At 49.7% G+C, this 23,293-nt stretch overlaps 8 protein-coding genes across 8 annotated transcripts; 5 read left to right on the forward strand and 3 right to left on the reverse strand.

Moving 5' to 3' along the window:
* The first annotated feature begins 1,122 nt into the window (after positions 1–1,122).
* Positions 1,123–1,467, forward strand: BDQ94DRAFT_145166 (uncharacterized protein). The gene has a single exon (XM_026766585.1). It carries the CDS (start codon positions 1,161–1,163, stop codon positions 1,341–1,343), a length of 183 nt encoding a protein of 60 aa, XP_026625324.1. The 5' UTR covers positions 1,123–1,160; the 3' UTR covers positions 1,344–1,467.
* A 187-nt stretch (positions 1,468–1,654) lies between these two features.
* BDQ94DRAFT_145167 (Aldedh-domain-containing protein) lies at positions 1,655–2,500 on the forward strand. The gene has a single exon (XM_026766586.1). The coding sequence runs from the start codon at positions 1,992–1,994 to the stop codon at positions 2,484–2,486; it is 495 nt and encodes a 164-aa protein (XP_026625325.1). The 5' UTR covers positions 1,655–1,991; the 3' UTR covers positions 2,487–2,500.
* A 1,337-nt stretch (positions 2,501–3,837) lies between these two features.
* On the forward strand, positions 3,838–5,970 carry BDQ94DRAFT_145169 (alpha-galactosidase). The gene is made up of 2 exons (XM_026766587.1): positions 3,838–4,306; positions 4,359–5,970. Exons 1-2 carry the CDS (start codon positions 3,864–3,866, stop codon positions 5,896–5,898), a joined length of 1,983 nt encoding a protein of 660 aa, XP_026625326.1. The 5' UTR covers positions 3,838–3,863; the 3' UTR covers positions 5,899–5,970.
* A 5,768-nt stretch (positions 5,971–11,738) lies between these two features.
* On the forward strand, positions 11,739–13,578 carry BDQ94DRAFT_171071 (phosphoglycerate mutase-like protein; the record flags this gene model as incomplete). Its single annotated transcript, XM_026771641.1, has 7 exons — positions 11,739–11,904; positions 11,961–12,045; positions 12,103–12,151; positions 12,218–12,346; positions 12,399–12,432; positions 12,486–12,743; positions 12,794–13,578. 7 exons carry the CDS (start codon positions 11,739–11,741, stop codon positions 13,576–13,578), a joined length of 1,506 nt encoding a protein of 501 aa, XP_026625327.1.
* Positions 13,579–13,990: 412 nt separating this feature from the next.
* Positions 13,991–15,055, reverse strand: BDQ94DRAFT_179269 (protoglobin family protein; the record flags this gene model as incomplete). Its single annotated transcript, XM_026773329.1, has 3 exons — positions 14,921–15,055; positions 14,569–14,839; positions 13,991–14,513 (listed from the first exon to the last, which is right to left on the reverse strand). The coding sequence occupies exons 1-3, from the start codon at positions 15,033–15,035 to the stop codon at positions 13,991–13,993; spliced, it is 909 nt and encodes a 302-aa protein (XP_026625328.1). The 5' UTR covers positions 15,036–15,055.
* A 1,603-nt stretch (positions 15,056–16,658) lies between these two features.
* BDQ94DRAFT_171073 (uncharacterized protein) lies at positions 16,659–17,914 on the reverse strand (the record flags this gene model as incomplete). The annotated part of the gene is made up of 5 exons (XM_026771642.1): positions 16,659–16,708; positions 16,764–16,933; positions 16,993–17,277; positions 17,352–17,483; positions 17,841–17,914. 5 exons carry the CDS (start codon positions 17,912–17,914, stop codon positions 16,659–16,661), a joined length of 711 nt encoding a protein of 236 aa, XP_026625329.1.
* A 268-nt stretch (positions 17,915–18,182) lies between these two features.
* BDQ94DRAFT_171074 (uncharacterized protein) lies at positions 18,183–18,857 on the forward strand (the record flags this gene model as incomplete). Its single annotated transcript, XM_026771643.1, has 1 exon — positions 18,183–18,857. One exon carries the CDS (start codon positions 18,183–18,185, stop codon positions 18,855–18,857), a length of 675 nt encoding a protein of 224 aa, XP_026625330.1.
* A 777-nt stretch (positions 18,858–19,634) lies between these two features.
* On the reverse strand, positions 19,635–22,850 carry BDQ94DRAFT_171075 (uncharacterized protein; the record flags this gene model as incomplete). Its single annotated transcript, XM_026771644.1, has 2 exons — positions 19,635–21,378; positions 22,477–22,850. The coding sequence occupies 2 exons, from the start codon at positions 22,848–22,850 to the stop codon at positions 19,635–19,637; spliced, it is 2,118 nt and encodes a 705-aa protein (XP_026625331.1).
* Positions 22,851–23,293: the final 443 nt, after the last annotated feature.

The following is a 23,293-nucleotide window of genomic DNA, read 5'->3' on the forward strand; positions in this document are numbered from 1 at the left end:
GCCAGAAAACTATGGAAGAGTCTGCCAGGCGGAGAGCTGGAGTTCGAAGCTAGGGACGCGTTAGTGGGAAGTCAATTGAACTGGCCACATTTTGCCATAAATACCGATTATTAATCCCTGCCCGAGATCCGAACAGGGGAAGACCGTGTGGACATTGGAGTCCAGGAAGAAGTTCACCTTCGGTTCATGGACTAGGCCATACCCGCATAGATACCGGATAGGGCGTGCAAATCTGGGCAGTCAAATATCATTGACTATTGAGAAATAACAAGGAAGCCAGCGCTTACGCAATAATATACATATTAAGCGACCCCGGTCGTCCTACGCCTACATAGATGGCGTCCAACATCGGATATCAGTGGATATGGAATAACGATCATCTCGCCCTCCTGACTCCTGTCTGAATGCTGAACCAGAGCACGATTATTGTACAAGACCCATACTTTTGGCCGCAAATCCGCTGTTGTTGTTTAAATTCCCTATGGGTATGAATGGGCGCTGAATAAAGGACGCAGACTATGCATGCTATATCACCCGGAAGTTCTATTAGCAAAATGGACGTGACAAACATATATAACAGCCAGTGGCAGTAATCGGAAACAAGTAACATCTCGCATGTCAACAACCCGTACTCACCGATACCCACTGATGCATTGCTACATATTATTCCCTAAGTGCGACTCCCGCGCCAGCAATACGTCCGGGTCGCCAGGCTCTACTAACCATGTGTTGAAAACTTTCGGGTGGGGTAAAGAGGGGAGATAAGGGCTACTGACAACCAGAGTTACTGCCTGGCCCAGATCAATAACGATTACGATTACAAAACTGTGCTATATGTAGTATGTCGACTAGCAATTAATGAGTTACTAATAGTTACCAGTTACGTGGATAACGGGTGGTATTCAGCTTGTGAAAGTAATTTGTGTACGCTCAGTATAACGACTTCAACTTCCCCGAGTCGCGCTCTGACCGATCGAACAGGGCCTCTTCGATCATATCAATTTGGTGCGGGTGTAGAGAAGCATTAAGTTCACAGGCAAAAGTTTTAAGGGATGGATATGTGAGGTCAGGGCTGTATATATGACAGGCATACCATCCGTGCTCACTCAAAGATGCATGTGTCTATCAACCACTGTTGGCAACTAGGCCTAAATAACTACATGGCGGAGACTCTTGCAACTCCAACACCGCCCAAAAGTCATCCTTGGTCTCCCACCGGGTGGGTGCAACCCTTTTCCCGCAGTTCCTGGATTGATTGCTCGATCTTCCGAATGGCAGACTCATGGATGCGTCATTGGATGAGCCTTCCTCCTGTTTCCATTATTTACACAGCTGTGGAGTGACAAACTGCACTTCCCAATGCCCATCCCTCGGCTGTGATTCAGGTTGTATGTAGCCGGAACGTTTCTCTTGCCATCCATTTAGTGCGCGACGTGTAGCAGCTCGTCTGGAGTGAGCGCGGAGCGTACGTTGGGCTCCCTCGGCCTCGTCGCAGCGGACTTGCGTAGGGAAGGGTACCAGGCTTGCGTTTGCACAGCCAGCATATGCGGGACCTGTGCGGGTCGCGAGGCGCGGAATCCATACTCCGCTAAACACAGATAGTGTATATTTGTGTCGGCCAGAAGCTGGAAGACTTGGGCAACGCTCGCCCGGTCGGGAAAATACCATAAGGTGTGGCACAGCACAGCTGCATTGAATTTTTCAGTGCTTGCGTGATGGGAAAGCAGGCTGGCCGTGTCGGTGCGGAGCAACCAGATACGCTGCTCGAGTGTGGAAGCCTGGATGTGCTTCTGCGATTGATGGATGGTGTATGGTCCACCGTAGCCCGGTGGGGCCGTGTCAATGGCTGTAATCTGGCCATGAGAACCGTTGATCAATGCAAGAACTAGGCTCGATTCGCCTTGCCCATATCGGATATCGAGCACTTTAAAACCCTGCTCCGTGTTCTAGGTTCAAGTCAGCGCAGCCTCTGCTGGAAATTTGGCTCAACAATGGAAGTCCGTGCTTTCTCATACTCCAAGACTCAATTTGCCAGAGTAATGTCATACATCCGGTCTGGCGCCAGGGAAGGGGGTCGTCTTGTGCTGGGCGGAACGCCATTGAATGAAGCCGCCCCGGGATGGTTCTTCATACTTCCGACAGTCTTTGCCGATGTGACAGATAATATGATCATCTTCCGGGAGAAAATCTTCGGCCCTGTGGTTGTCATTCCAACATTCGAGACGGCAGAGCAGGCCATCAGAAAGGTCAACAACTCAGTGTATGGTCTGAGTGCTCGATATTCATACAGAACATTGAACGAGCCTATCGACTGGCCCGGAAAATGGAAAGCGGGATGGGATGGATCAATAGCAGTGATGATAGTGACTCGTGCACTCCGTTCGGAGGAATCAAGCGGAGTGGGATCGGGCGGAAGCTCGGGGAAGCAGGACTGGCGGCCTACTGCAGTATCGATTCATGTCAACTTGGGTGCGAAACTGTCGTGAGGTTCTTAATGTGGGTAAGCATATAATGAATGCGAGGTGTCACATTATCTTTCAAGGGATTGGTGCTGGATTTTGCGACCGTCGAATCACGTGACTTGCTGGCCATGTGGTTTTCGGTATCTCCCAGATGCAGTGGATCTTTAGATCGTGTCATAAATCTATGTCAGACATCAATATTCAATAAGCCTAGTAAGCATTGTGGTGTTTCTGCTTATTTGCAACCTCCTATGGGTTACCACTACTAGTAGTAACATTTGCTCTAGTATTCATGACATCATCTATTCGTCGGACTTTCTGGAAAGTGTTTTCATGAATACGCTAGTCAGTGACGATGAAATATATATATATTCCCCAGGAATTTGACTACTACCATCATTTCAATTGGAGACCACTGGCATCTGCTTTGATTTATTACTACTATGCTACTATTAAACCATCCTGGTATTTACTGCATTTGACTAAAAGTAGGGAAAAGGTGGCATCTAATATATGGAGAACTGGTGTATTCCGTGATTATACCTTGGGTTCACTTATGATTGTGTTTTTCTGATCCTTCTCTTTTTTTTGTTTTCACCTTTCCAAGGGCCAAGACAAGTGTATGCAAACAAAACAAACAGCACACCGAATGCCCCATGAAGAAGTCGGCATCCCCGTTTTCGGAGCATCCGGGGCAACTCCGCAGCCAAGGGGGAGAAACCTACTGCAATGAGCTGATCTTGCAGCTTATACTATTGAGCCAAGGCGGAGACCGTGCAATGACAATCCCCGGATTGTCCCCCCTTCTCCGCCCAGGTAGTCTTAACGAGCTGGGCAGGATGATCCCAGCCACGTTGGGGAATGAGACGTGGGGGTGCCAAGCCGGAGCTGGGGGATGATGCCCAGCAAGAAACTGGGATACCCTCCGATGTTTCCCCGGATGCAGTCAACCCCGTCCGGGGATAAAAGGCCGGTGAGAGGAAGAACTGCTGCTTCGCTCACCTGCCACATGTTTTAGGACTGACGGCCAGCAATATCATCACCACCATGATCGGGTCTTCCCATGTTGTGGTGGCCCTGGGCCTTTTTACGTTATACGGTCATTCTGCAGCAGCTCCCGCAACTGGGGCTTCAACTTCACAGAGTATGTCCTGCCGGGGGGGGGGGGGGGGGGGGGGGGGGGAGGGATGCTACTGCAACGCTTGATCTTCATTCGGAATGTAAGCTGACCAAACAGCGATCGTTACGAATGGCACTAGTTTCGCATTGAACGGCGACAATGTCTCATATCGATTCCATGTCAACAGTACCACCGGCGACTTGATTTCTGATCATTTTGGTGGTGTCGTCTCCGGCACAATCCCTTCGCCAGTGGAACCTGCTGTCAACGGCTGGGTCGGCATGCCTGGTCGAATCCGCCGGGAGTTCCCCGACCAAGGCCGTGGGGATTTCCGCATTCCCGCCGTTCGTATTCGGGAATCGGCAGGTTATACTGTTAGCGATCTCCAATATGTGTCGCACGAGGTGATCGAAGGTAAAAATGCTTTGCCTGGCCTGCCTGCCACATTTGGCGATGCGCAGGACGTCACAACTTTGGTAGTCCATCTGTATGACAACTATAGCTCCGTCGCGGCCGACTTGTCATACTCCATATTTCCGAAATATGATGCGATCGTGAGGAGTGTCAATGTGACCAACCAGGGCCCGGGTAATATCACTATCGAGGCCCTTGCAAGCATAAGTATCGATTTCCCCTATGAAGACCTCGACATGGTCAGCCTCCGTGGCGACTGGGCCAGAGAGGCAAATGTTCAGAGAAGCAAAGTGCAGTATGGCGTCCAGGGGTAAGTCAGCATAGCAAAAACCGACAGTGTGACCTTGCTGACAGGGGAGTAGATTCGGAAGCAGTACTGGATATTCCTCTCACCTTCACAATCCCTTCCTTGCCATAGTAGATCCAGCTACTACCGAATCGCAAGGCGAGGCATGGGGTTTCAACCTTGTATATACCGGCTCTTTCTCAGCCCAAGTAGAGAAAGGATCGCAAGGTTTCACCCGGGCGCTGCTCGGCTTCAACCCGGACCAATTATCGTGGAACCTTGGCCCTGGCGAGACTTTAACCTCCCCTGAGTGCGTTGCAGTCTACTCGGACAAAGGCCTTGGCTCAGTGTCTCGCAAATTCCACCGGCTATATCGCAACCACCTCATGAAGAGCAAGTTCGCCACGTCCGACCGGCCGGTTCTGCTGAATAGCTGGGAAGGAGTTTATTTCGACTACAATCAAAGCAGCATCGAAACTCTTGCCGAAGAGTCCGCTGCCCTGGGTGTCCACCTCTTTGTCATGGACGACGGCTGGTTTGGGGACAAGTACCCTCGAGTGTCCGATAACGCCGGACTGGGCGACTGGATGCCCAATCCAGCGCGCTTCCCGGACGGGTTGACCCCGGTCGTGCAAGACATCACAAATCTCACCGTCAATGGCACAGAGTCCACAAAACTTCGCTTTGGTATTTGGGTGGAGCCCGAAATGGTCAACCCCAATTCCACTCTCTACCACGAACACCCGGAGTGGGCGCTTCATGCCGGGCCTTACCCCCGTACCGAGCGTCGGAACCAGCTCGTCCTCAACCTGGCGCTTCCGGCTGTGCAGGACTTCATCATAGACTTCATGACGAACCTGTTACAAGACACCGGCATTTCCTACGTCAAATGGGACAACAACCGGGGAATACACGAGACGCCCTCTCCGTCGACTGACCATCAGTACATGCTTGGCCTCTACCGGGTGTTCGACACACTGACCACCCGCTTCCCGGATGTCCTGTGGGAAGGATGTGCCTCGGGTGGAGGCCGCTTTGATGCTGGCATGCTGCAGTATGTCCCCCAGATCTGGACTTCCGATAACACCGACGCCATCGACCGAATCACCATCCAATTTGGGACCTCGCTTGCCTACCCGCCATCAGCAATGGGTGCCCACCTCTCCGCGGTTCCTAATGCACAGACCGGTCGCACTGTGCCCATTACTTTCCGCGCACACGTTGCTATGATGGGTGGTTCTTTCGGCTTGGAGCTGGATCCGGCGACGGTGGAAGGGGACGAAATAGTTCCCGAGCTTCTTGCGCTGGCGGAAAAAGTGAACCCTATCATTTTGAACGGAGATCTGTATCGGCTACGCCTACCTCAAGACTCCCAGTGGCCTGCCGCACTCTTTGTGACTCAGGATGGCGCACAGGCTGTTCTGTTCTACTTCCAGGTCCAGCCGAATGTCAACCATGCCGTGCCGTGGGTCAGGCTGCAGGGGTTGGACCCTAAGGCGGACTATACCGTTGATGGAGATCAGACGTATTCCGGGGCAACACTAATGAATTTGGGGTTGCAGTATAGTTTTGACACCGAGTATGGTAGCAAGGTAGTTTTCCTGGAGAGGCAATGATCGGAGAAAATATCGCCATGTATATACTCTCCGTGCCTTGTCAATGTGCACAAAAGCAAAAGCAATTGAAACAAAATCTTTCAGTAAAAGATATCAATGCGAAATAAATCAAAATTAAATGCAAGCGAGAATCGAGGCGTGTGTAAGTATGAGATCATAAACGAAAAGCCTCGTTTGTTATCCTGAGCGAACAAAAGCTATCTTGGCTGACGTCGTAGCGCTCGCCTGGAGAAACTACTTGCAGGCAAATGCACAGACACTGACCTAGCAGAATTCAAAGGAATGAAGGAGCTGATAACGAATTACTTATAAGATGGTCTGCCGGTATGTGCAGAAGTTGTCGACCGACGATCATCGGTAAGGCGTTGTCCTTTTGTCTGAATGGTTAGCCGTCAACTACAACTTTTGGCAGGACTCCTCATATGGGATGTTTGTCTATTAAATGTGATTGAAATGCGAATCATGCCATGAGGACACTACTTTGCGGCCATGTTAGCTATGACCTGACAAAGGATGGTGATTGGCACAGTCTCGTGGGGGTGCGAGACAGGCTGGAAATGCTTGATCGGAGGAACCTAGTTAGCCCTAGTCAACCAATCAGTCTGCAACGGAGACATATTCCCTACATTGAAAAATCGTCATACATTGATTGTTGTACTACCCCTGCTTTCCGGCTGCGCATACCGCAAGACCGTCAACAATAATCTAGTTGAAGCCTTATGCATCAGCAGGCTGCACGACCCAATGACTTATCGACATCTTCGGCTTATCGTTCCATATCTGGCTCTCTACATCTCGCGAGAGGCTAAATTGTGTGACGTGGTCAAGCAGCATGGTAAGTCATGCCAGTATTGGCTATCGAGCTGACCACGCTAATGAGCATGTCGCCCTATAACGAAGGAAAGGCGTAAGCGCAAGTTGCTGATTCAGCACCACAAAATCTGACTATCTTTGCCACGGACGAACCTGGAAGCTACGGTGTCCGAATCTCTGTGATTGAGTCCTTGACTGGCCAGTGAGCTTTTGTATCGAGGGAATTTGTCACCTTCTTAGAGGACAATCACTTCACTGACCCTGCAAGCACGCTACTGGGGCTTTGGCACGTACCATCCTGCATCGGCTCCAGTATTTCGGCCATTCCATTGATGTGTGGCGTATACCGGCTTACTAGTAATGGGCCTTGATTGGGTACAAGTACCATTGTAAAAGACTCTCGACTTCTGCGAGAAATGAGGTGATGGCACTGAAATACGAGGCTTAGCAGTGCATTTTTAATAGTCATCAATAAAGTTGGCATGATAGGATTTGGTCTTCAAACAATGTTTACTGAAGGCATTGATGAGACTAGGTGTGTTGAAAATAACAGGTTGTAATGCCGGGTTGACCGTCTGAGAAACACATGCAACACTATCCTTAAGACTAGTGGAAACTATTGATAAAGGGCGACATCCTTTTCCTCAGCTCTACATACGGCTTCAAGTTTTCGGGTCAACCCGATCACAGCTCTTCAGCTGATCGGCGTGGAGCGATCTTAGCCGCAGTTAAGATTACTCACTGAACTCGGATTCAGCCCCGACTACTACAGTGCCTAGACATTTCATTTTTAAATTGTTTTCGCCTTTCCACCTATCCCATCAAAATGATCTCTTCGAGTAGAAGCGGTCATAATAAGGCTATGTACCAATTATTGCCTCCATTTATAGGGGCAACTTAGACTGGTGACTTCAAAAGACGTTAAATCATAAAAATAGAAATAAAAATAAGGGACGCCGCTGGAGCCAGCGGAGTAAAGCTCGGACCGGAAGTTAATCGCTGTTTTGTTTATCACCAACTTTTTGGCTTCCTAATCTGCAAGGCTGTGTGCCTCATGACCACAGCCAAGTCTTCTTTATCCTCAATCGGCTGCTAACCCCGCCTTAGCCCCACCTTGTTAATTGATCATGATTCATCAAATTGTGGACTAGACGGTCTCGGGTGTTTCTTGGGCCGGAAAGCTGCTTTGACTTCTCATGAATGCGCCATGATCGACAATTTTCTCTATTAAGATTGATTCCGGTGTCCCTGTACTGCATTCCACGCTCACTTGATTATTTGTATACACATGATGGCGAGTTGCCTTGAAATACGAACAACTCGACATCTCCATGATCTATGTTCTCACTATTTCAGCTTTGCTACCACAGTCGCGAAAGCTCCAAGCGAATAGTTGAATGCAGAATGGTAACATATAACACTGGTTACTTGCTCAGCTTGTGTCCGTGTACACTTAACGAGCTTCATTAGAAAAACTATCAATAGTGTAATGTGACATAAACCAAGTGGCAAGAGGTTGCCACCTGACACTCTAGGAGCTGTTCGGAGTATCCATTGAACGTTGCTTTTTCTATAATGCTAGGCATCCCAAATATTCCTTTTTCGGTCCCAGATAAAATGAGATATAAGCAGGCACATGTCTCCTCAAACTCGCAAAAATCAGCACAGCGCTACATCGCTCAACAGACTTACACATCTTTCTACTCGATTTGGTTCAAATTTCATAACATCTCCAGCCTACCTTCATCATGAAGTTGACGTCTACCATCACCGCCACCTTGCTGGTCTTTGCCAATGCTGCAAGCGCTGGCCAGTGTACAGCTGGCTTGAAGTATTGCGGAAGTGTTTTGGTCGATGCCGGTGAGACACCCAGAAACAGTCCCTGGATTGGCCAACAAAGCTCATTTGATGCAGGATATCATGATATTATTTAACAGACTCTCCGGTCGTCGGGCAATGTTGTTCTTTCGAATTCCCCAGGCCTCTGGTGGGGAACTTACTGGCAGTGCAATCCTGGTGGCTCAATTACCTATCTGGGAGGTTGCGCTGGTGGCTGTTTCGACCGTGGAGTGGGCAACAGTGACTATTGCAGCGATGACGCGTCCAATTGGCTGTGAAACCGCAACTAGGGAAAGGCGCTGTTCTGCAAGAGTTTCATGGGGCTGAAGGATATTGTCTTACATCTTGGTCAGCTTTCAAGTGAATTCTTGTACAATGGCTGGTCGATATCCTGCTACGGATCAACAACTCATGTTTTGTTCTCAATCAACTCTGGCCAACTCACAGACTGTTTCGGGAGGGGAGGGGGGGATGGGGTTTCGGTCTCAGATGTATATCTGATTAGGCTCTACCGTGCATGGCGAATGTTATCTGGGCCTATAAACCGAGTGGATGCTGTTTCACTGAGTACATGATAATGTATCGAATCCACTACTGGCGCACACTCGTTCTGATAGGAGGTTTTCATGATTATGGGTACTTCCGTGTCTCTTCTCACTAGGAATATATTATCAACTCAATAAACACGTCATCCGTTTGCCTGAGTAGTTAGTCATGCCTAAATGACACATCACAGTGAGTACACTGTGCAAAGAGATCTTGAAGAATGGCTAAACATATATGCGGTCAATGCTTTCTTCCATCTGGTCTAACGATGGAGCTGAGGCACTCGCGTAAGAAGGGCCAGATTTTAGTATCCTGTTTTAGCGAGACTCTCGTCATCCTAGATGAAATCTGGGGGACTTTGGTTAGCGTAGAGCCGTCCGAGCAAAGCCCAAGCCAAGCAGCATTGGAGCTCTTCAACCCTCTCATAATACGCATACTAGGAAGAAAATATGGCACATCCCGCTTGCAACATTATTGCGCCAGAAAACGCCAGACGATATTGAATAGAATGCCATCATTTCTCTCGTATGACGAGGTTTTTCACCAACCAATCATATATCAACCTTGACACCTGTGTGAAAACCATATCATTTAATGTGGAGCTTTATGATCCTAGTCAAGGGGTTGGTTAGGAGCACCAGTGTGAGTGATAGGCTGGTAGATATATGTATATTTGAGTGACTCCAGACAATTTCCTATGTAAAACCTCCTTTTGTCGAAGAGGGCTAAACGTGGACGAAGAAAGGCCGTTACGGGGCTATCCATTGCGAGGTCTCGGCGATGACGTCTCGCCCTCCTTACCTCCTTTTCCTTTTTCCTTTCAATTTGCACATGATCCAAAAATATGGGGCACAACATCGGGGCATCCGACTCTCTGCGTGCAGGCGCGTACTAGGACTGGAGTTCCGTACTTGCACTCTCGGTGAAGGACCTGATTTGGCGCCCATGAAGAGAAGGCAACTAAGCTAATCATATCAAAGCGCCTGTTTTCCGCAACGCCGTTTAGCACCAGATATCGTACCGTCAACTTGCTGTCAGCTATGCTTCCCGATATCTATTCTCACCAGACCTTGCTCGCTGCACTGGTTGGTGGACGACACTATTGCAAGCACCAATGCTCAACTCACCTGGCTTTGGCCGTTGAGAGCCTTATGAAGGTGGAATAAAATCAAGGGGTAAAACGGTGATGGGAAGGATGTGTAATATAAGGCGAAGATCTGGGTCGGTATGCAAGAATCCAAGGCAACGAGAACGCGGGTCTCAGGAGCGTTAACTACGCCATGCCAGCCTGTTTATCTCGGACCGTGGATTCCCGGGAAGTGCTATATGTCTTTCATCTCCCAGACAGTGTCTACCACTCAGGAGGTGTAGTGAAAAGCAGGAAGTTGGTTCAGGCATCCCCGCGTAGCTGGACTGTTGGTAGTGCTTGATTGGCGCATATTATGTTCTCTCTCCTTAAATGATGATGCCTCATCACGACTTATGAGAAACAGACACATGACAGTTGTAGATTCTTGTTGGCAGTACTGTACACTCATCTAGCATGACGGCCATTGCACTGTATCACTCGTCCTGGAGTGCATCTTATCCAGCGGGGGAAAGGGACACTGTTTGTTCGTTGGGTATACCCTGCAATCTGTCTCGACAATATAGTTTGTTTTCCTGTGATGCTAGAGCCGGTAAATCGTATATGGCAATCAAGGATTATCACCAAAGTGGGGGGATGGCTGTTCTACCTTTAAAAGTTGCCATGAGACCTCGTGTTGATGGTGGAGCTTATTGCCGTGATTCCATAGGCGTGGTTATCTCCGACTATGTCTTGCACGTTTTCGTATTATACCTCGTTGGGGACACTCATAATCGTATTCGAAACCGAAAAAGAACCCAATAGATAAGTAAAGGGAAGAAGGGGATAGAAAAAAATGAAGAAGAGAAGTAGGGAAAGGGAGGTATAGGAGTGATAGTTGGCAAGGAGTGAGAACTGAACAAACTGGGAAGATGGGAAGATGGGAATCGCCATGGCTCCTGTGCCAGCATGGTAAGCATGGTCTAACACTGGGGTTAACCGCCTGGAGACCGCTAGAGCGAAAAATGACAATGACTGTGGTTGCACATCAAGACAACGGAGTACTATGCAGTTCTTAGTGAGGAAAACATAGGATATGACAGAGGACTCCAATAGAGGAATGATTTGTGCACTCAGTTATTGCTTTGTTCGGCTACTAACTTGGCAAGTAATCAAAACACGTTGGGCGCTCCATCCTATACAATTGGCCAGCCTGCTCGCTGGTCGCAAATTAGTTGGAGGCGCCATTTTTACCGGCTTCATTTCCACTTAATATACACCCTGGGCACGTGGCTGGGGGATAGGTCGGCAGCTAAAATGCACTTCTTTACTAGTCGTGGTACTAAGAAGCTGCAGCTCGGATACCCGACCGTTAATTTCAATTCCTCCTGCATCTTGGGATTTATGCCACACCCCACGCGGGAAAGACCCCATGCCGAGAGCATCCTAGCCGATAAGATACTTATATAAAGAAATAGTACCCCTCTGTGGATCACCTCGGTCAATCTCGCTATTATTCTCAAAGCAAGACCAACGTTTTTGATTGCCCGAGGCAACCCCTTCGAACAGAATCATCATGTCGGGTTCCCTGGGACAGACACTCTTTGCCTCGTTGCTTCTGGTGTGTATTAGTGGTGTCAACGCCCAGGTACTGGCTCCCACCAACGATATCCTATCGCCGTCTACTTCGACAAACCAAAACCCTCTTAAATATGCCGGGGGGAATAGTCCTTACTTCGCCGGTACGAGACCTCTCTTTGCATTCTGCGATGACGGTGGTCCTTAATTGTATGCTTAGGTCCCAATGTCTTTGGAATCGATAACAGCGTGCCTGAAAAGTGCTCGGTCCAGCAAGCCGCTTATGTCGTGAGACACGGCAGCCGGTAAGTGTTTCACCAAGTACTGCGTCCAGCTGCCTGGACGCTGAAATCGAATTGCAGCTTCCCAGATTCTGGCTCCTATGAATCATGGGTGGGTATCAAGGAGAAGGTCTGTCTTTCCCGCTCCTATTATACCCCTTTGGAACCGTCGTTGATGCAAATTCTCCCGCATTAGATCCAAGCTGCCGTCAATAGCACCGGATTTCAGGCCCGTGGATCCTTGGCCTTCATACCAGAATGGACTCCCGTTCTGACCAATCCAACCTTGCAAATGTCCCAAGAGTCAATGACGGGGTGGAAGGAGGTATTTGTCCTATCACCAGTAGCAAGAGGGTTTAAATGCTAAAGGTGATTAGGCGAATGATCTCGGCTACCAGCTGCGGGCCCGATGTACGAATGCAGCCCCAAGTTTATTATCCTTCACGGCTGATGACATACGACAGATCCCCATTTCTATGAAGATGGAAGCCCATTCTACGCGTGGGCGAATGCTTACCAGTATCCGCTAAACGAGTCGAGAGTCGTTCAAACTGCCCGTGCCTTTGTCAATGGATACCTTTACGAGTATGCTGACACCTACGGCACTGTGGTCAGCGTGAACTCGACCGGCTCCGTCAGTGCCATCGGCAACTCCCTGGGACCCTCCGATATGTGTCCGGCATTTTCTTCTATTTCAAGCGGAGGAAATAATGTTACTGATTGTGAGTCTCGGAGGCACCACGTCCGTGCGACCGGGCTAACTCCACGACAGTCGACGCTACCTGGACTCCCAAAGCGCTCGAACGCATCAACTCCCTCGTCAGTGGCAATCTCACATTTGATGAGAGCGATATCCTCTTCTTCCCGTATCTGTGCGGGTACGAAAGCCAAATTACCGGACGCCTGAGCCCCTGGTGTGGAGTGTTCACCGAGGATGAGCTACGCAACTACGCTTATTCGCAGGACTTGAGCTACTACTACAAGGTCGGCCCTGGTTCCGTTGGTCCGGCCAAGGTTCTATTCCTACCTTTCCTAAACAGTCTGCTGGACCTTCTAAGCAAGGGGCCTGGTCAGATTGGCACCAATGTGGACGGGGGAAGCTTCACCATTCCCAACCTAATCATGGCCTTCTTGAATGATAATCAGATCGCCGAGATGACCGCTGCCATGGGCATCTTCGATGACGAGCCCTCCCTGCCTACCAACCAGCTCCCCACCCACCATCTGTATAATGTTGCGAATTGGATCACCATGCGGGGGACGGTTGCCTTTGAGGTTTTGAACTGCGAGGTCGAGTCTCGACGCCAAACATTCAACAAAACCTATGTCCGCGTCCTGTTCAACGACGCCGTCTACCCCATCGCTCACTGCCAAGATGGACCTGGCCGGAGCTGTTTGTTGTCTGATTATATCTCCCTTCTTGAGAAGAAAAGCAAAGGTGCGGGTAGCTTCAACGAATATTGCAATGTGACGGTGGCAGATGCCCCCAGCCCGGTCGCGGGCGCCAGCTTCTTCACGGACCTGAGCCTCGACTTTTTGACGTTTGTCAAACCATGATTGTGCCATCGGAGTTACACTTTGGTGTTGGGAAGCATGTCTTCCATTACCACCGTACGAATTTTGTGACTTGGTCTATGTATTATATTCTACTTCGATAATGTCGGTGTTCACGGTGTCCTGCTCAAAGGTGACGCTGCCCCGATCGAAGGGAAAATTAAACGTCAATGCCAGGATGTACGTACTTCACCTGCTTTTTACGTCGGATAGGGACTTAGTGCATTTCTATTTACAACTATATACTAGCATGTTTTTCCCGCTTCCTCATTACTTGCTGTTGAAAAACTAAAAAAACATAAGGGGAAAAAAAAACAGGTTCTTGCGGTACCTCGTTCCAATAGCATCCCAAGGACAGACAGAAGCTATGTAGCCGGCACCAATAGCCAGTTTTGCCTGCATGGAGATCATCAGGTCACCGAGAGCAGCGGCCAGAATCTGCATCAGACCACACTCTTGTTTCATAAGACGGCGCATGGTCTGGCGAAAATGGACAAGCCGGATAGTCCGCGGCCACTTCCTGTGATCCAATGTTAATTGACGTGGGTGCAGTAGATTGACGGTCGGAGAAGATGCTGGCTGAATCTCCCCGGGAAGACCAGGTACTCCGTACGCTGCTTGCCTCCCCATCCCGGCGATCGCGTGTATTCGCTTTAGCACTAGCTGCCCTCGATATCGGTTCTTGATTTTCGTGAACTGCCTCAATCTCCATCTCAAATTCAGCGCCGTCCCCAACTCGCCACCGAGCAAACAGGTCATTTTGGATCCAGATGACTTTCCCCAGCGCCCGAACCAGCGCAACTCGGAAGGGGAGGGACATCTTCTCGCACCCCATGACTCCTTCGATGAGCACATCTTGAATGTAGCCAAGACAAGCACCGATATGTATATATTCCACGTCAAAGGAGATCATGCGGTCTTTGCCCCGGTGCATACGCCTAGCTCAGCTGTCAGTTGGAAAAATCCAGATTATCAGGCCCGGTCCGACATTACCCGACTTTATCGAGGTACGCCCAGAATTCAATCTTCGTTGGATCAGAACATATTCGAGTGATGTACCAGCGGAGGAACATTCGGCGGCATTGCATATAAGGGCTTTTGAACTCGGGATACTCATCAACATCCAGCTCCGATGTTGTGCTCCGTGTCTGGAATACGCGGGCTGTGATATCAGCCTCCAGCAGCTTGGAGTATACGCGATCGACAAGGGTGGGAGCTAGTGCTTTGATGTACTTGGATCCTCGGTTTAGTGCAATAACATCATCTAGAAAAATGTATTAGCGACAATGTTCGGCCTTTCCCGGTCGCGGAAAGATAGCGGGAACAAGGATACGGGGCGACTGACCGGCAGTGAAGCCAATAAACTGCTGTAAATAGCGAACGCGAGCTTCAAGATCTGTATAAAGGGCTTTTCGATCGACATGACGCGGTAGGGTGCCTGAACCGTTGTAGTCTCCCATGTTGTATACTAAAGTTATGGATTGGCTCTGGTATATTTAGAGTGACAACCTAACTCGTCGCCACATGGCAGTGCCTCCAGGGCCTTACTTATAGCCTCTTTTGAAGAACCCATGCAAGGGCGTCATTCAATGTTTCCGCTGATGGAATATGATGCATCCACCCTGGTTGCCGTCCATGCGCATTTAGGGTTCCGAGCTGCCTTGTCCGCGGTCGGGTCCGGCAATGACAAGCGAATCACGAGGTCTGCGAGAACTGGCATCCCGCTATGTGGCTTCTGCTGAAACTTTGCCACTGATAATACTATCATATCGCGTGGGTGACAGATCCGATGGACTGGCACACTGTTCGAGTTATTGCAGAAACTATGTATAGCTGCGGCAGGGGAGTTGCCGAACTATCGCTTAGCTCGGCCGGTCAATTCCAGCAGCATCATCTCTCGACTCCGATGGAGCGTCAACCCTCGTGTGTGATCTATACTGGAATGTTCTGATTAGTGTGAAGGGATCGCGCATTTTGACTCCTCGTTTGTATTACGACACGCCGAATGCGATCAGATTGTGTTCCGTCGAAGGTCCTCTGGGCATGGCGGTCTAGTCCAGGATCCGTGCGAGACGCGTAGATCCTGCGCGCTGAGTCTGTTCCCTGTCATTCGCGTGGCAGAGAACCGTCCACTTGCAGGTACGCTTCGTGTTTGAATGATGCTTTCCACTTTTCAAAATAAACTTTCTTTCCTTGCTGTGAGGAACGGCGCTGGTGATCTGAAGGATCCACCTTCTTGCCCAGTGCTTAACGATGAACATGATCAAGACATCAAGAACAGAAAACATACCCAATGCCCGCCACCACACCTTCTGGCCAGATTATTATCCACCTTCTTTAGGGTGGATGTAGAAGTTTGAGTTGTTCTCACCGCTATTCATCCTGGGTTATACGTTTCCGATGTTTTGACATGGCAAACGGATATGTAAATTTGATATGGAAGCCATGGTGCAACCAAATCGTTCGATGCATGGAAAAATCGCATTATGTAAATTTAACGACTTTATTCTCCTTCTATTGATGTGGCCTATGTGTCCGAGGACAATCTATTCGGATTGACACAAATGAAATTGCCATCCCTTCCCGATCGGCACACCCCTTGCAACCGGGCGCTCCAAAAAAATCATTACCTACTACAGCTCGCTAATTATCTCCGCGGTCCCTAAAAGGAATTATTCGAGCTATGTCTGATAATCGACTTGACGTCAGGATCAACCTTGCAAAAAGAAACGGTACCGGTCGGCAAATAATTACACTCTATATAAGGCGGATTCCAGTCTTTACTTTTGAGGATGGATTGCTGGTTGTGTTCTCTCCTCTTCGCCATCTCTCCTGGGGCCCGGTAGTATGTCCCCTTAATGAATCCCTTCGAAACATACACCATCAGTACTACCCCTGGCGACAGCTTTATAATCACTTCACACAGCCGATATTCAAATATGTGTGAAGAGCTAAGTAATTATACAGGGTGGGTAAACCATTAATGGTATGCGTACTCAACGCCAAAATAGATGAGAGCCACCAAGAAGCAATAGAACTGAATGGACGAGCTATGCCGGAGGGATCTGTGGAGGCATTATTCCCTACAAGGGAATACTAGCCTCGAGAGAACAATGTTCCGTGAAATACCATTCTTCAAAGTGTTAGCACAATCCAAATCTCATCCGTGCATAAATAGATCTACTTACCCAAGGCCGACATTGCGATGTTATCGGCATTTCGGTAAGGAGGCATCTCGTGGTTTTCTTCACACTTCGCCTCGTCTTTCTGCCAGTTATTTGCTAGAAGCCGGGCGTTCTTAATGTAGTTGGTCGTCTTCCAATCGTCTGTTCCATGCGCCGTGACGCCATCCTTACCACTGTGGAGAAGTCAGATTATCACCAACGAAGGCCACGGTAAACTCATTCCAGGACTTACGTGTATTCAGGTAAGCCAGCCTGCTTACCCACAGAATCGACGTGGGTCATCTCATGGAGGATGTGCTGAGCTGCCAATTCGTACCATTTGATATTCTTGTGGTCTTCGCACCAGTATTCCTTTTTAGGTCCTTTACGACTGGGGCGTTCCCCTTCCGGCGCACGCATGTGTCTCGAGTTCAAGTTGTTCTTCGATTCCGGGTTATCGCTCTTGAAGAAGATCGCTTTTGCATATTTCTCGTCCTCAGTCTTGCCATCGCCCTGTTTGCCGAAGTAGTTTGACCAACTATTGCGCTTTACAGTTTCAGCAATTAGTTCCCACCATCTGTGGCTGTATCTTTTGCTGTCAAGTTTACTTACGGGCGCTTGGAAGTATCTATGGTCTTTGCGAGCGTTACCAGAGTGTGCACATCCGCGAACGCTTGCTCGAGTTTCTGAACTTGAGAGGCATCACATCCAGCACAATTCTCAATGTACGATATCGAAGAAGTCCTGGCAGTAGGTGCAGCGCAGGCGCCGTTCGAGTAGGGCAAGAGAGCTGCCCCCGCGGAGAAAAGGTGATATAACGAGTACATAGTCTTTTGGTTAACGAGAGATTGATGAAATAGTAAAGAAACAATGCCGCTGGGGTAGAAAAGAGTGTGTGCGTGGTATGTACCCTGCAAGCGACTGGAAATCGCACAGGCTTTAAGGGGCCTCCGTGGTCTCCAAGAGCCATTCCCTATTGTCTTTCCTATCGTCCTATGTGTGCCATCTGGGCCGAGTTTCAAGTTGGATCGATCCTTCTGGGGGCCATGCTGATATCTTTGATAATAATAAATAAAAGAAGTCCTGCAGCTGTAGTCTTACAATCCGCCCGCACACTGTGAGACTAGAGCGTGGGTGGTTGGAAGGGTCTTGGGGGCCAGGGTCTTGGGGACCATATCCACCTGTGCAGGAAACCGAAAAGGGAGGCCGATCGTAAGGGTTTAAGGCTGAATGATGGTGACTTAGTAGTAGGCTTAATTCTTGAACTAGTTATTTTAGTTACTTTTCTGCTGGCCATGCTGACAAAGTGAAACCAACTTTCCCCCCACGAACTAGTACCTAACTGCCCCGTTGAATCAATTTACTCTCCTTAACTATCCCGCTTGTTACCATATCTTCTTGCTTCTCATCTCAACTGGCCTTGCTCTCTGTCTCTGTATCATAATGGCCTCGCCTACTGCGCATGATGGAGTGACAGTTGCCCTAACCGTGACCACAAATTCGCCGACATTGTCGCTTTCCTCTTCCCACTTTCTTGAGGTGTTTGTCCGCGCCCGCATCATTCATTCCACGCGCCCGGGCCGATCAGTCACCATCGCCGCCGACCGGTCGGTGTTTGCAGGGGAGGGTCTGGAAATTGGCGTCTTCGGCCCCGGTCTCACCTCCAAGCAGGATCCCTCGCGGACCATCAATTTCGGGGTTATTAGACCACGCTATCATGACCATTTTGAGGGGCCAAGTCTGGCCGAAAGAGGGTACCGCCTCCTCACCATCCCGGGAGACGGTTCAGACATTGTGGTTCCTTATCAAATACCACTTGGCCGTCTGTTCGAGCATTCTCCTCTCCGCCCAGAAGATATTACGCCTGGAGAGGAGTTCGAGATCAAAGTCAACCATAGCCGATGTGACGTCTTGTGGTGGTGCTGGGGTGATGTGGACGGCGATCTCAAGGGGAAGGACCTTCACACATGGTCGCAGGGAGGGAATTATTTGTGCCCGTTTGATGAACGACCCACTGAGGCGGAGATCGAGGAAGGGAACTATATCCTGGGAGGGGATGTGGATAAGTTTGAGGTAGAGGACCAGACAGGACCCATTGGCATCACGATAATCGCGTAGCCTCGGTAGCATCCAATCCGATCTCTATCATGTGCACATCCGCCATCATTGGTTGGAAATAGCTCTTGTGAAGACCCATTGGATCAGTAGATCAGGATGAGACATTATATGCGCTTCTGGAAGGGGCCATAAGCCAGAGCTAAGCGTTCATGACCCTGATCAGCACGGAGATTGCTCCTTGTAGGGACGCTGGGATGGGCCCGTAAGCTGACAGCATCAGGCAGCTACATTGTAGCACGGTTATTACCTTCATATCTCCGCCGGTGTTAGCCTGAATCATGGCAGTCCAAGTGCCAGTCTATCTGGATGAGAAAACTTCCGTGTGTCGGCTGTTGCGGGTTCTTGGGACGTTTCGCTCGATCTCCTTGGTGCCGATAGATGCTCCCTCAACGCACTGGGGTATTAGCAATCGAGGGGTGCCAGCGCTTGTCACTGAGGGCGGAAGTCAGATGGGCCCCACGACCACAAACATGAAGTTATGCCGAAATCCCGGGGTTTACTGCTCCTCGGGAGAACCATACCTGGGATTCTGAGATGTGTAAGAAAGGCAGTAGGCAGCGAAGAATACTCCAGTCACGGTCAAGGAGCGCAGATGGCAACCACCCTGCCGGAAAGAATATACAGAACAAGTACAAACGCTGATTTGCTTAAGACCACGGTCTATAATAAATCATACATGCAATCTCGCTCTCGCATGGTGAGTAGTGTACTCTTATGGGCATACTGAGAAAGGAAATTCATGTGGCCAGTCCATAGATACATTGGCTCAAACCAAGGTCAGAGTCGCAATCCCTCAGCTACACAGTCTACCACCTTCTCGCGAAAGTCCAGAGAAAGTTCTGGATCACTTCCTTTGCGGAAATCGCCACTAAGACAAGCCACGACCGCTGAGGCATAGGCGCTACCCATCTCCTTTGGTAGGTCACGCTGGGCCAGCGATATTAACGCAGCACGAACGTCACGAGCCTTGGGTAATTTGCGAGTACGCTGGCCCTCTTTGATGCGTGTTTCAAAGAGGCGAGACACTGTCTTCCACAGCCCAACCTCTAACAGTACCACCCCCAACGCGTACATATCATGGAGGCGGGAGAATTGTCGTGTCGGAACGCCCTGACGGTCGGGGTGGCGGTAAAGGTTGGGTTCTATTTCGAAATCACTGCGCATGTCGGTCGCTCCTTCGACCGGTCGGGCATAACCCCAGTCACCAAGGAATGCGAGAAGGTGCGGTTGTCGCTGTCCACCCTTGTTGAATGTTGCAAGTGTGGTCAGGGACAGTCTGGACAGAGGCTCGACGACATTGTCCTGACTCTGCTCGAATAACAGAATGCCTCGACTCCAGATGTTCTTGTGTAACCAGAGCGAGCCGTGTACGTTGAGAGTGGTTAGTGCGAGGCAGTGCGCAATGGCGAAGCGATCCTCCAGCGACGGCTTTGCGGGTCGTTTTGTCTGAGGATCTACCTGGTTGATCAAGCTGTGCAAAGTCGTCAGGCCGGTCTGCACTTCGGTTGATTTATCGTCGGTGTCATGAATTGGTAGTCGGTACGCAAAGACTGTTCGTTCCTTTTCTGTCTCATCCTTATATCCCAGGCACTGGAGGGAGTATATTGTTGGTTGGGACACCTCAGCATCCTTCTTGCCCGCCGAAAACGTGGAATTTTGAAGTAGCCAGGCTAGGTCCCGCAGCGGCGCCTTCAATTCTGCAATCTCCTCCTCGTCAAGGTCATCATAACGCAGGCGGCGATCATATGGGCGAAATTCCAGGACTACGGGAGTTGATCGGCCCTGGTGCGTCCACGAGCCCAAGTGAAACCCGTCCGATGCGTTGCCGGACTCGGCAATTTCACCCTCGAGCTCCTGAAAGTCAGCTGGAGCATGAAGGAATGCCAATTGCTGTCGTTTGACCACCTCTTCTAGTCCTGTTCCTTGCACATCGGTCGCGGTTGGTGGTGGTTTCGCTGCGGAGCCATCCGTCAGGGTGTACAAGGCCTCCTGGGAGAAGTGCTGCATCAAGTCCCGCAGACTGTCGGTCCACTCTTTGTACTCAGCCAAGACACCCAGGAGTTTCTTCTTATCGAAGAGTGCCCAGTCGTACCCCTTCAGCTTGATTGCTTTGGCTTTGGCCTTGGTCCGATCGAGGAATGACTGTTTCCATTTTTCTCCCTTCGGCAATGCATCGTCGCCGTGGTCAAAAGCTGCAGTTGAAGCATCCAGGATCTCATACTCTTTGACTAGAGCACGATATTCCACCAGCACGCGACCCATCTTCAGCAAGAGGTTGCATATCGTCTCAGCGACCCAGCCCGGGAGCTGCCCTGGGAGCAGTAGACCACGCTCCTTGTCCAAGAACCGACGCTGAAAGAATTCAAGAGATGTTAGCTGCAAGTCCAGTCGAAGCTGGATGGCGGCTCGGTCATCGTCATAAGCTCTGACGTCTGAAATGACTCCCTTGATGAAGATGGTCACTTGGATGACTTGCTGGACGGCAGTGACTGCGGTTCCATACACATCCATTTTCACGAGCCTCGTATGCTGTGTTAGCGTTTACCACCAGACACGACACTCTGAGCAACAAGAAACTAGCCAGTATTAATATTCGGGCTGCCGTCAGACCCACCACGCAGGGGCCCGAGACGAGTCATGTCTGCAGGTCTGACAGGTGTCCTAGCGCTGACGTGAGGAGCCCCTGCCTTTTAACTATGCTAAATACAGGTATACTCTAACTGGTAAAGGAATATGTTAGGTATATCATAAGTTCCCATTCTCGTATCCAGAAGCAGATAAAGGAAAGATTGAAACTATAATAGGTTTGAATCTTCAGATGATACGTTACTAGTACTTACTATTTCCGTTGCTGGCTGATATCGTGAAAATATATTAACTAAGTTTCGGTACCCTCATGTTTTCCCAACTATGGGTATTACACTGCCGGAAAGGTTGGCCGAGTTCAAGCCAAGTAAAGCACAACAATGATATTATAATGAAGTAATAAATTATTTTTCACATGATTCTCCGACAGCTTCATCAGAGGGTTGCTCGTTACTTTACGGCCAAAGGGTAGGCCGGGTGTGCCATTGCAGGTCGCGAACAATGTTTTCAATGCCTCTTATAAGTTGTGCACCTCTAACATCTACATATGATTTAACACCATTCATCCCTGCTTGTTCTGTAGAGCTGGTGGCGGGGTTAGTGGCTGGTGTTTGGTCTGCCAGCGTTTCCTCTTTGTTGTGATTAGTACCCGACCGAGAATGAAAGGGTCTATTCTATTGGTGCTGCTAAATGTCATTGGTTCTGGGATACTACTTTCTCCCGTCCCCCACCTTAGATGGCCTCATTAGCCTCGGATTAGGAAAGTGCAGCCCAAGCGATCAACAAGCAGCGAGTGTTATGTTGATCGACCTTGTTTGACCCGATAACTAACTACGTATTCACTGCTGCTGCTTCCCTTGTTGTTCCTGCATCCGTTCTGCCGCCAGTCCCCGCTTTCCCAGCGGCTTTTCACCCCATAATTAACACGATTTCACGTCCCTTGATCATCATTGATCATTATCGTTAAGCGTTAGTCGGGTGCTGCAACAGCTCGTATTTCCCTCCATCCTTTCTCGGCTGGTATCCACCCCACCGGTATTTTGACCATGGCCACAAACGAGAGACCCCAGATTCTTCTTCGCTCTCGCCTATCGCGACTACCTCGACGAAATCTATGCCAGCTTCTTGGACAGGATTCTGGAAGTGGCCACCCTCAGGCGCGTGAAGACCGCGTCCGCCGCGCTCAGAACCATTGCCGAGACGACCTTCAGCGCAATAATCATAACGGATGAAGGCCTTACCCACTCCAATCAACAGGCCCGAGAAGTGCTCGCCAAAATCAAAGCATATATTGAAAATGGCGGTCTTGTCATCGCCGGTCTGCACTTCCCCAACTTCTGGCCCAAGGACACGCTCAGGAGATTCTTCAGAAGCTTCGGTCTTCCCTGGAGTGATGGCGATTATCATCGCACAACATTCCAACTCAATCCGTCGGGTCTCTTGCCTGAAAGGATTGAGGCATCTTCATTGCCTGAACCGTATAGCATGAAGGTGCTTCATATTAAGGATGCCGGGTCGCAGGAAAAGCTCTATGTTCCGATTGAGGGCGCGCTAACGCAAAGCCATGTTTTCCCTCCAATGCGCGTGGATGAAACCCAAGCTGCTGTGGTAGGGGCCAGGCTCGGGCGGGGGTATCTTTATTACTGCGGAGACGTTAACTGGGAGGATGGATCGAACCAGCTAATGCTGTCGCATTGCGGCTTTTAAGGAGAATACGGTCTTCTGGAGAAAGATTACAATAGGTATTAGGTAGCGGAAGAAGTTGACGAGCAAACAATTGCGCTACAAATAAGAAAATCATCTCGACCCTAGCTCGTGACCCCGCGGCGAATGGCTTCAATCTGCTGCAG

Source organism: Aspergillus welwitschiae, assembly GCF_003344945.1.
Source record: "Aspergillus welwitschiae strain CBS 139.54b unplaced genomic scaffold BDQ94scaffold_19, whole genome shotgun sequence".
NCBI classification, from domain to species: domain Eukaryota; kingdom Fungi; phylum Ascomycota; class Eurotiomycetes; order Eurotiales; family Aspergillaceae; genus Aspergillus; species Aspergillus welwitschiae.